We start from the raw sequence: 11,407 nt of genomic DNA, 5'->3' as shown, positions 1-11,407 counted from the left end.
ACACACACACACACACACACACACACACACACACACACACACACACAAATCCCCATTAAGGAGTAGGTACTGTTTCATTTCTGTCTTTATGTCTTAAGGATTTAGCTCTCTGACAAAAGTTGACGCTTAACAAATGCATGTTAAATGAATGAATGGAATTTGACTTGCCTTTAAGTGTCTTCCCTGTGGGAGGTGCCCTCTTCTGACCACACTATAACTTATTAGTGTCTTTCCTAAAATGTAATGCCCCACCTTAACCAAAAGGTATTTGTACCAGCCCAGCAAGAAAAAAATTGTCAATATCTCATCTGATCCTCATAACATCCCAGTAAAGTAAGTTATGCAAGTGGTATTATCTCCATTTTACAGATAAAGAAACTGAGCTTCAGGGAGGTTAAAAACAAAGCTAGTTGGACATTATGACTTCAGAAAGGTATTCTGACTTCCAATCAGAAGCTCTTTCCACTTTGCTATTTGTTCTTCCAGTTAGGTCAGACAAGGTTCCCCAGTAAATAACTTTCCTTTCTAGTACAAGTGATAAGTAAGAAACGCTTCAGGAGTATAAGCTCTTAAATACAGGAGTAAGAAGGTCATCTCAACATCTGCTTATTCTTCAGTAAGCCTCCACTCTTCAAGTGACTGCCACTCATCTGGGGGTTGGGATCAGACAGTAGAAGAGCTGGGAAAACCCAACACACTCATTTTTTTTTCTTGATTCTGTAAATCAGTTCTTCCTTCCATGTCTACCTAGGTTTTCCTCCAACAGCCTTTACTTCTCTTTCTTGATTTTAAGCTGAAGTTCCATTTCTTTTTTAATCCAACTGTCTCTCCAATTGTATAATATGAAAGCCTAGGACAAGGGGGACTATTCTTCAGGGTTCTGTAGCTGCCTTTTTTCTCTCTGGTCCCACCAATTCACTGTTGATCAGTGAACAGATTTCTATCTAGGACACAGAAGGAGGAAGGGTTTCAGAGAACATAAGCAGCACCTTCTAGGCTATCATTATGCTTTTCCTACTGGGTTTTTATCACTGTATTATGCTGCATGCTCTGTCTCAGCCAAACAGAACAATTTGTGAGCACATGAGCTGAGATTATGTTTGTATTGTGTATAGCTGCTTGCTTGTTTTGTAACCCAGCAGGACATACACCTAACACTTCAAGCACTGTACACAAATGAAATCTTAGCGAAATTACACTATCATTATGCAGCAAGGGTGCGGGAGGGCATAATTCCCCTTACAATTTACTAAATGTAAAAACATTTTAAAATGATTTCTGAAAAGGTCATAAAAGAGATGGACATTAATGAAATGTAACATAAAGTAATGTAACATAAAGAAAAATGAGTTCTATCCATTTCACATGTTGACTGCTATAGTCATTTGTCAGCTATATCTAAATCTACTGTTATGTTGCTTTTAAAAAAATAATTTATTTTTAGTTTTCAACAATCACTTCCATAAGCTTTTGAGTTTTAAATTTTCTGCTCCTCCCTCCCCACCCCCCTTCTCTCGATGGCATGCAATCTGATAAAGGCTCTACATATACATTCCTATTCAACATATTTGCACATTAGTCACGTTGTAAAGAAGAATTAGAACCAATAGCAGGAACCACAAGAAAGAGGAAACAAAACAAAACAGAAGAAAAAAAAACACAAAAGAGCAAATAGTATGTTTCGATCTGTATTCAAAATCCATACTTCTTTCTCTGGATGTGGATAGCACTTTCCATCATGAGACTTTTGAAGATATCGTAGATCCTTGTATTGCTAAGAAAAGCTAAGTCTATCAAAGTTAGCCATCAAATAATTGTTGCTGTTACTGTGTACAATGTTCTCCTGGTTCTGCTCACTTCACTCAGCATCAGTCCATACAAAGCCTTTCCAGGTTTTTCTGAAGTCTGCCTGCTCATCATTTTTTGTACCACAATAGTGTTTTATTACATTTATATACCACAACTTGTTCAGCCATTCCCCTCAATTTCCAATTCTTTGCCACCACAGAAAGAGATGCTATAAATATTTTTGTACATGTGGGTCCTTTTCCGATGCCCTAGAAATGCCCTAGAAGTGGCACTGCCGGGTCAAAGGGCATTTTGTAGCCCTTTGGACATAGTTCCAAATTGCTCTCCAAAATGGTTGGATCAGTTCACAATTCCACCATGTGTTTCTTTCAATGGAGTGTTAGAGGTGGGGGTGGAGCCATAACTATCAAATTTGGCCTTAAGTGCAAACACTGTCCAAGACAAACACTACCAAGTGGGGCAAGCAGCATGAAATTCATCCTCAAATCTGATTTGCAATTCATGATATGAAAATAATACAAAGATTAAGAAAAATTCAATGGAGTGGGAGGGAGAAATAGTTACAGTGGTTTGGGGTCATGATATCCAAAGTAGGAGCCTAAAAAACCCCAATATGAATGACCCCAAGGGGGTGGTCTGAACTCTGGGCCAGTGTCCAGTGAGTAAGAGCCTGTCCCTCTTCTCTTTTCAGTTTTGATGGGACAGAATAAGCCACATGGGATGAGCAGACAAGGATGGATTGTGATCTGCATCGCAGATCTCATTTACATTATCTTCCCTCTCTCCAACCCCTAATCTCAACTGGCTTCTTCAGAATTTCCCTAGAGCACCATCAAAGGCACCATAGCTCTCTAGTCTCCTATGTTCTTGCTATATTTGCTATCTTTGACTAAAACTATTCTTTTTCAAGTTACCAGTTGGTACCTCCTTTGTCAGATATGCTAGAGTTTTATCAATCTCCATTTTTCTTTGCTGCTGTGCAGTATATGACACTATTGACCACCCTCTCCTCTTGGAAACTTATTCTCTTCTTTTTGGGTTGCTAAAAAATGATATAACTATGTCACCTATAAAAACTCTGTAAAATGAGCTAGAGAAGAAAATGGCAAGCTAGGCCAGTATCTCTGCTAAGAAAACCCAACTGAACAACAACAAACATATATATATATATGTATATGTATTTGTGTATTTATTTACACATTTATATTTATATCTTTGTTATCTTCTCAGCAATGACAACCATTAAAACCAAATATTGGTTACAACCAGAAGTTACAACCAGACCTTCAAATCACAGTATGGCAAAAGTATTAAATCTGTATATCCAATCATATTACTTTCATTAAAACTGCATTTCATTATTTATATTTTAAACATAATTTAATAATTTTTATAAATTTCATTATTTAATATTTCATTGATTACATTTTCAGTGACAGCAAAATACTACTAATGAATAAAAAATATTTTCAAAATGTTATTTCATCTTTACCTCATATTTTAATGACCATTTTGGTTAAGTTTTATAATGTCCTTGACTGTTAGTTTGGTAATACATATGCATAATTTATAAATAAGCAGATATACACATATGGGAGTATGTGCTCAAAAACTTTTTACTTATAAAGTGAGCAATTTTAAAAGCTGGGAGAATAATGCTTAAGGGGGGCATAATTTCACAATCTGGAAGATATCTCAGAAGTCAATTAGTCCAATTTGTATCTTAATAAGAAACCGTTTTCTAACATACCCTTTTGGGTTGGCTACTGGTAGTAGCCAACCAGCCTACCAGTGATAGTGTCTAATGAGGGGGACTCCTCCCTACAAGGCAGCAATTCCACCTTTGATAGATCTAATTTTTAGAAAGTTTTTCCTTACATTGAACCAAGATCTGCCTCTTAGCAGTTCCCACCCATTAGTCCTAGTTCTGCTTCTAGGTGATGAGCAGAACAAAGCTAATCCCTCTTCCATGACAGTCTCTCAATTACTGGGTGACATCTATCAAGTTCCCCCAAATTATCTTTTCTTTAGGCTAAACACCCGGTGATCCTCCCATAGATGGTGCCAAGGTCTCATAATCCTGACTACCATCCAACTGACACTATCAAGGTTATAAATATCCTTCCTAAAATGTGGTGGTGTCCAGACATGGCAGATTATAGCAGGGTCTTCACCTTCTCTGTTTTGGACATTGCCTCCAGTGCAACCAAAGTTGGCATTACTTTTTTAATTGTCATTTCATACTTTTTATCCATATAAAGCTTGCGGACTGCTGATCTGTGGACTACGTATCTTTTTTTCTTGTGAATGATGGTCTAGCCATCACACCCTTCCTATCTTGTCTTTAGGAAGTTGATGTTTTTTTTTTAATCCATGGATAGGCATTAAATTTATTTCCATGGACTCACTGCTCCCCAGTTCAAACTGTATTTTCCTGCCCAGCCCCTAGGTTTGTGGGTTACTCTGTGGAATTTTGGCATCGATCTCTGGATTGGCTTACCCGGTTTGTTTCCTGGTACGTTGCGATTTTGTCCTACAGCAGCAGAGGCGGGGTGGGAGGGTGCAGGAGCCTTCTTATCTTGCGCTTGGGAGTTGTCAGATGCTACAAAGATAGGCAGGCAAAAAGGAGACATGTTTAGTCCCTTACTATAGAAACACTTCCATTTTAGAGTTTGGTCAGGTTAATACCCTACTTTTCCAAATAATTATGCAATGACTCTACAGAAGTAGTGTGTCTTCTGAAACAAATATGGTGGCTTTTTTTTTTCCTTCAGGAAAACATTTGCTTTCCCTCGGTTTCACATTGATGTTACCTTACCTTAATTAGGCCCTCACTTCAGCAAGATTTTAACTACTTCCTAAATGATTCACTATTCCACTGTGCATGGAAACCATTCTATACCTTCCCTTCATTCCTCAAACCTCTCAAAAGTCAGTCAGTTGGTATATAGTTTGTAAATATTTGTCTGCTTATTGACTTCCTCTATTAGATTGTAAGCTCCTTGAAGGCAGGGACAATCCTTTGCCTTTTTGTATCTCCAGGACTTAGCATGATGCCTGGCACATAAAAGGTACTTAATAAATGCTTATTGACCAACAATGAAGTGACCTTCTCTCGGCCAAGGCCAACCCCTTTACCTGTGCTCTTGATCCCATCCCTTCCTTTCTTCTCCAGTAGATTATCTCTTAATCACACTCACTCTCTCTTTAATCAAAATACTAGTTCCTTTCTGACTGACTACAAACTCACGTTTCCTTCATCCTTATAAAACCTTCATGAGACCATTATCCTCTCAATTATAATGCTATATTTCGCCTCCATTTTCACCCACACTTGTAGATAGGTGTCCCCAGCCAAAAAAAGCCATTATTGCCACCACACCTGCCAAGAAAGCAGCAATGACTCCTGGGAAGAAGGCAGTTGTGGCCCCTGCCAAGAAAGTGGTGATCCCAGCCAAAGTTGTCATTATACCAGACAGGAAGGAAGCCACTCCAGCTAAAGCAGCAGCCCCTCTGTCCAAAGGGGCAAAAAAAATGGGAAGCATGCCAAGAAAGAGGGCGGCCAATCTGAAGAAGACAGTGAAGACGCGGAGGATGAAGAATCTGAACTACCCAAAAGCACAAAAACGGAAGCAGCTCCAGTCAAACAATACTCTGAGGAAGGAGAGGACAAGGATGAGGTAGAAGGTGATAGTGATGAGAATGACGATGAGAATGACTGTAAAGAAGCAGCTATGAATACCATACCTTCCAAAAGGAAGGCTGTTTCTATGAATGCTGGGAAAGCCAAGAAATCAGAGAAGGAGGAGACAAAGATGAAGAGGAGGAGAGGGGAGATGTGGTGGAAGAAGAGAAACTGCCCATCAGAGAACCACTAGGAAGGAAGAAAAAGGAAACAGGCAAACAGAAAGCTCCTAAAGCCAAGAAACGGAAATCAGAAGCTGAAGCACCTACACATATCAGTCTTTTCACTGGTAATCTGAACTTCAACAAAGCTGCTTCTGGGCTAAAAACTGGCATCATGGACTTATTTGCCCCCTCCCCCCATGACCTTACAGTTGTGGACATCCAAATTTGGTACCACCAGGAAGTTTGGCTATCCAGAATTTAAGCCAGCTGAAGACGTGGAAAAGGCTTTGGAACTCAATAGCTCCAACGTCTTTGGCTCTAAAGTAAAACTAGAAAAGGTAAAAGAAAACAAAAGATTGAGATGAAGGATGCTCATCAAGAATATGCCTTATAAAGTAACTCAGGAGGAAATCAAGAAGTGTTTGAAGACACAATTGAGGTTAGGCTCATCCGCCCCAAGGATGGGATCCCCAAAGGAATCACCTACATGGAAATTTAAGACAGAAGCAGATGTGGACAAAGCCATGGAAGACAAACAGGGAACTGAGACTGGTGGTTGGGCACTCATTTTGGACTACACAAGGGGGAAAAATAAAAGACAAGAATTTGAGAGGTGGGAAGAATAATTCCTGGAATGAGAATAGTAGCAAGCCAGCAGACTCACAGACATTGGTGCCAAATAACTTTGCCTGCAATGCCCATGAAGAAAGTCTGCAAGAGGTGTTTGCGAAGGTGATGTCAGTCAGCTTGCTCCACGGCTGACCTAAAAGAGGGTACACGCTCATTGAATTGGCCTCTGCAGAAGTTGCAAAGGAAGCTAGAATTCTTGTATCAAGACAGAAATTGAAAGCAGAGCAATCAGGCTGGAGCTTAAGAGCCAGAAAACAAGTCCTACAAAACTTTGTTCATCAAAGGTCTATAAAAAGACACAACAGAAGAAGCATTGAGAGATTCATTTCATAGCTCAGTAGGTGCCAGGATATTCACAGAAAGGGAGACAGGGTTGTCTAAAGGGTTTGGTTTTGTGGACTTCAACTAAGAAGAAAATGCTAAATCTATGAAAGAGGCCATTGGAAGATGGGGAGATTGGTGGAAACAAAGTTACTCTGAACTGGGCCAAGCCCAGTGGCAGCCATGGTGGCTTCAGTGGCTAAGGAGGCAGAAGAGGAGGCCAAGGGGACTTTGGTGGCAGAGGCTGAGGAAACTTTAGAGGTCAGGGTAGTTTCTGAGCAGATGGAGGAGGAAATGGAGGAGAAGGAGGAAGAAACAATAAGCCACAAAGAAAGAAAACAAAGTTTGAAAAACTTCTCCACCTCCAATCTGAACAGATTTTGAGGGGTTATTCTGTCATCTGGTCAATGACAGAGCCTTCTAAGAACACCCCAGGACAAATATGCAGGCCAGAGTCTTCTTGGAAAAACTTGGATGACATTTCAGCGGAGAGAGCATGTTGGTTTTGACTAGATGGATGTTTCATGTAAACTTTTTGAAGAGACAGGTGATGGATATAGGAGTTCACCTTTTTATCGGTGAGCTATCTTAAGTTTATAATGTTATACCCCATGTATAAAACCATTCCCCCTCTACAAATATCTATAGTCATTTTTTTTGTTTTGTTTTGTTTTTTGTTTTGGCTAGGCACTAGGGTTAAGTGACTTGCCCAGGGTCATACAGCAAGTAAGTGTCAAGTGTCTGAGGCCACATTTGAACTCAGGTCCTCCCGACTCCAGGGCTGGTGCTCTACCCACTGTGCCACCTAGCTGCCCCTATAGTCATTTTTTGTTTTATTTTTATTCTTTTTTTTTTTTGGCCGTAAAGAAAAAAGGCAAATGTTTTCTCATGGTTTCTGCGTCAGCAGCTTGTCTTAGGATATGTTAAAAGAGCCTAGCCTTGTGACAGAAAAAAAAAACACATGTCCTGTGGACATCTCAAACTCAGCGTCTAAAACCAAACCCATCCCCTAAACCCATTCTTCCGCCAAAATGCACCATATCTTTCCAGTCTCCTATGTTCACAAGCACATTGTTCACAACCTCATCACCTCTTGCCTGGGCTACTTCAATGGCCTACCAATGGGTCCCTCTTTTCTCAAGTCTCTCCCCCATTCTAATCCATCTTTCATATAACTGCAAATGTGATTTTCCTTAATCATAAAACTATGTCACTCTCCAACTCAACAAATTCCAAAGACTCCCTTTTGCCTGTTATATAGCACACTGCAGATGCTTAATAAATGCTTGCTGACTGACATAAAAGATAAATTCTTCTGTTTGGCTCTTATGGCCCTTTTCACCACGTGGTCCTGACCTTATTTTCTAGCCTCATTATGCAACACTCCTCATCTTCCCCTTTATGATTCAGACAAACTACTCTTCTCATTCCTCAAACATCCACTTCCCATCTCTGTGTCTTTATCCTGGCCAGCTCTCATGCACTACTTCCTTACCTCCATCTTGAAGAATTCCTTACTTCCTTCAAGAAAAGGCTCAAGCACTATCTTCTACATGAAGCCTTCCTTGATTCCAGCTGCTAGCGTGCTCAATTACCATATGTTCATTTTGTATATACTGACATGTTGTTTCCCCATGAATTAATGCAAGCTCCTTTAAAGCAAGACTATCATTATTTTCTTTATATTTTCTCCAGCACCTAGGACAGTGTTTGGCAGGTAATGTGCGGCTAAGAAATGCTTGTTTATTGATCAGTTGATCTTTACATTGCTAACTGGTACCAAATTCCTCTTTTGCTCCTCAGACTAACTCTATTCTTTATTATTAAGCATGATCCTTTACCTTTAACATAATTTCCCTTAGTCATTAAATCTATAGACTATATAGAACCCTAACCTGCTAGGTGGCATGCGAAATAAAGTGCTAGGCTTAGAATCAGAAAGAACTGAGTTCAGATTCTGTCTTAGCCACTTATTAGCTGTGGGACTCCGGGCAAGTCACTTAATTTCAATTTCCTCACCCATAAAATGAAGATGGGTAGACCCAGTACCTTCAAAGATCCCTTTCTGTGATATATATATATATATATATGTGTGTGTGTGTGTGTGTGTATGTGTATGTGTATGTGTATGTATATGTATACATATATTCTGTGATATATATATCGCCTATGATTCTTGCTTTTTCAGTTAGGATTCATACTGGGACACAGTCTGAATTGTGAACTGCCTAAAAAATTGTAATGTGGAATAAGGCCAACATAGATTAAAAAATCTATGGTTGTTAAAATATTGTCTTCAAGCATTTGCTTTAACATCCCATATTTGCTGATTCTTTGTGCCACAACTGCTAATGAATTCCCAAACTGATTGCTTCAAGTTTCATCTGCTTTTGATTCCCCTGTCTGAGGAGCAAAGAAGAACATGTTAATAAACAAAGAAATGGTCAAGGGGTGAGAGGGGAAGATGAGGAAAAGCAAAAGTCCTAGATGAGTGGTATTCAATAGGATTTTTTTGCTTGCCAAAACAGCAGCCGACAGTTTACCAAAGTAAAGGTCACCCTGGCAGCTAGGTGGCATAGTCCTGGAGTCAGGAAGACTCATCTTTGTGAGTTCAAATCCAGCCTCAGACACTTACTAGTTGTGTGACTTTGGGTAAGTCACTTAATCCTGTTTGCCTCAGTTTCCTCATCTGTACAAATGAGCTGGAGAAGGAAATGGCAAACTACTGCAGTATCTTTGCTAAGAAAACCCCAAATGGGATCACAAAGAGTAAGACATTACTGAAATGACTGAACAACAACAACAAAGATTTTCATTCTGAACATAGTTGGGGGCAATATTGAGAATGAGGCTAATAAAATTAGGAAGTGCCCCATCTATTTGTGACACTACATTAGAAGAGAAAAGCTAAAAAGTGTAGAGAATATCAAAATATATTTGAACAGTGTCATTAGTTAGCTGCCAACACTCAATCTCCCTAGCCAACAACTCTGGCCTAGATAACCCACCAACTATGAAGTCAACAAATTCAATAATCCAATAATTTAAACACTAATTGTGTACAGAGTCCTGTGATAGCTGCATATGGAGATGTCAACTTGTGATAAGAGATCTTCCTTGTCCTCATGGAGCTCATCAGCTAGGCAGTCCCTAATAAAATTGTGAGTTGACTATATTTGGAAGTATTATTTCTATTTTCAAATTAAAAAAAAACCCTTTCCCCGCATTCGCCTGATTAACCTTATAAAACGACTATTGTTGGGGCAGCTAGGTGGCACAGTGGATAGAGCACTGGCTCTGAAGTCAGGAGGACCTGAGTTCAAATCTGGCCTCTGACCAAACACTTAATACTAGCTGTGTGACCCTGGGCAAGTCACTTAACCCCAATTGCCTAAAAAAAAAATAAAAAGACTATTGTCATTAGACACATGTGTACATGTGTATGTAAAATCATTCTATACATTATAATGGATTTGCAGTTTCATGTACAATCATTTTTCTTCGTTATACGACGTTATGAAAATGCTTGTTTTATTCGCATAAATTAAAAATGAAATAAAAAGACTAGAGAAAAGTTCAGATTTAAAAAGCAGAGGGCAATAAAATTCAGACAGTACCCAGAAATGTAAAGAACTTCAAGTACAAACATTTCAGGTTCTACACGGTAGCCACTGCCTGAACAATGTACAATAAAACCTTAATTTAGAAAATGTGATATTCTGGATCTTTTTTTCGGGGGAGAGTTGGGTGGGTTTGGGATCATGAGATCACAGACATAAAATTGAAAGGGGACTTGATCATTTAGTCCTTCCTCTACCTTTTACAGATGAGGAAACTAAGTCCCCCAAAGATACAGCTTGTCCCAGATCACAAAAGAAGGAGGAGGTAGATCAGGGACTCCAATATAGATCCTAGCACTCTTTCCTCTGTGTTATGATGCTTGTATATTCTAATTAGAAAACCCCTTTAAAAAAGATCTTTATGAAATATATTAATTCCCTCTCCTGCCTTGGAAAAAGCAAAATATATTTGTAGCTAGGTTTATAACCATTCCTCTTGAGGCATGAGTTCAAGACTGCACTTATGCTACCCAACAGGTCAAGAGGCAGAGTGATGATGACTCAGAGCAGAAATGAGTAATTTTTCCATTTTACTAATTTTTAATAATCATATTACAGGTCATATTCCTAGATCTATATAACAGCCCAGGGTCAGCATCTCCCACCCAGGAAGAGCTTAGGGCAGTGATCCAATGGGGTAGGCTACTCATGTGTAGCCTGAGTAGCCTTTGAAAGCAGAGAGATGTAATGCATTTGTTGGGAAAATCTTCAAATAAACATGAAATACCTCCTTCTCCAGCCAGCTGGTAGCCTGGCCACCACTGGCTGGTGGCCAAAATACAGATTATAATCCCTAGCTGGTTAATTAAGTGACAGCCTGCTTCTCTGTTGGTTTCAGAAAGGAGAGGAAAGAGTCAAGAGTGAATAGGTATAGCTATACATCAAGCATACTTTTAAACACACCTGCCATACAGTGACATAATGTTTAATCTTTCTCTGGTGACTAAGGATCCATAAATGTTTCAGTGCCACAAATCAGAATGGTTGCTACACAGTACTGTGGACATAGAAGATGTAGGGGAATGTAGAAAGTTAAAGGATCACAAGATTTAAAGCTTTTCCAGTCTTCCTCTCCCCCACCTCCCATTTTGCAGATGACAAAAGAGTAGAAAAATGACTTGCCCAGAATCACAGAAGAAGTAAAGTAACAGTGTCAGGATTCAGCAAAGGCCCTATGA

The 11,407-nt window shown here is 39.4% G+C and overlaps 1 protein-coding gene across 5 annotated transcripts in view; it reads right to left on the bottom strand.

Annotated features, from left to right (window-relative positions):
- MAP7 (microtubule associated protein 7) overlaps positions 1–11,407 on the bottom strand; it is a 235,568-nt gene that overhangs the window by 73,897 nt on the left and 150,264 nt on the right. For all 5 annotated transcript variants that reach the window (XM_027850724.1, XM_027850727.1, XM_027850723.1 and 2 more), the window contains one exon: positions 4,310–4,411. In XM_027850724.1, the coding sequence (XP_027706525.1) occupies positions 4,310–4,411 (102 nt within the window). The remainder of the gene's footprint in view (positions 1–4,309; positions 4,412–11,407) is intronic.

This window comes from Vombatus ursinus, unplaced genomic scaffold (genome assembly GCF_900497805.2).
Source record: "Vombatus ursinus unplaced genomic scaffold, bare-nosed wombat genome assembly UNPS02009132.1, whole genome shotgun sequence".
Classification (NCBI taxonomy): Eukaryota; Metazoa; Chordata; class Mammalia; order Diprotodontia; family Vombatidae; genus Vombatus; species Vombatus ursinus.
Note: the sequence above shows the minus strand (reverse complement) of the source record. Positions and strands in the feature narration are given on the sequence as shown.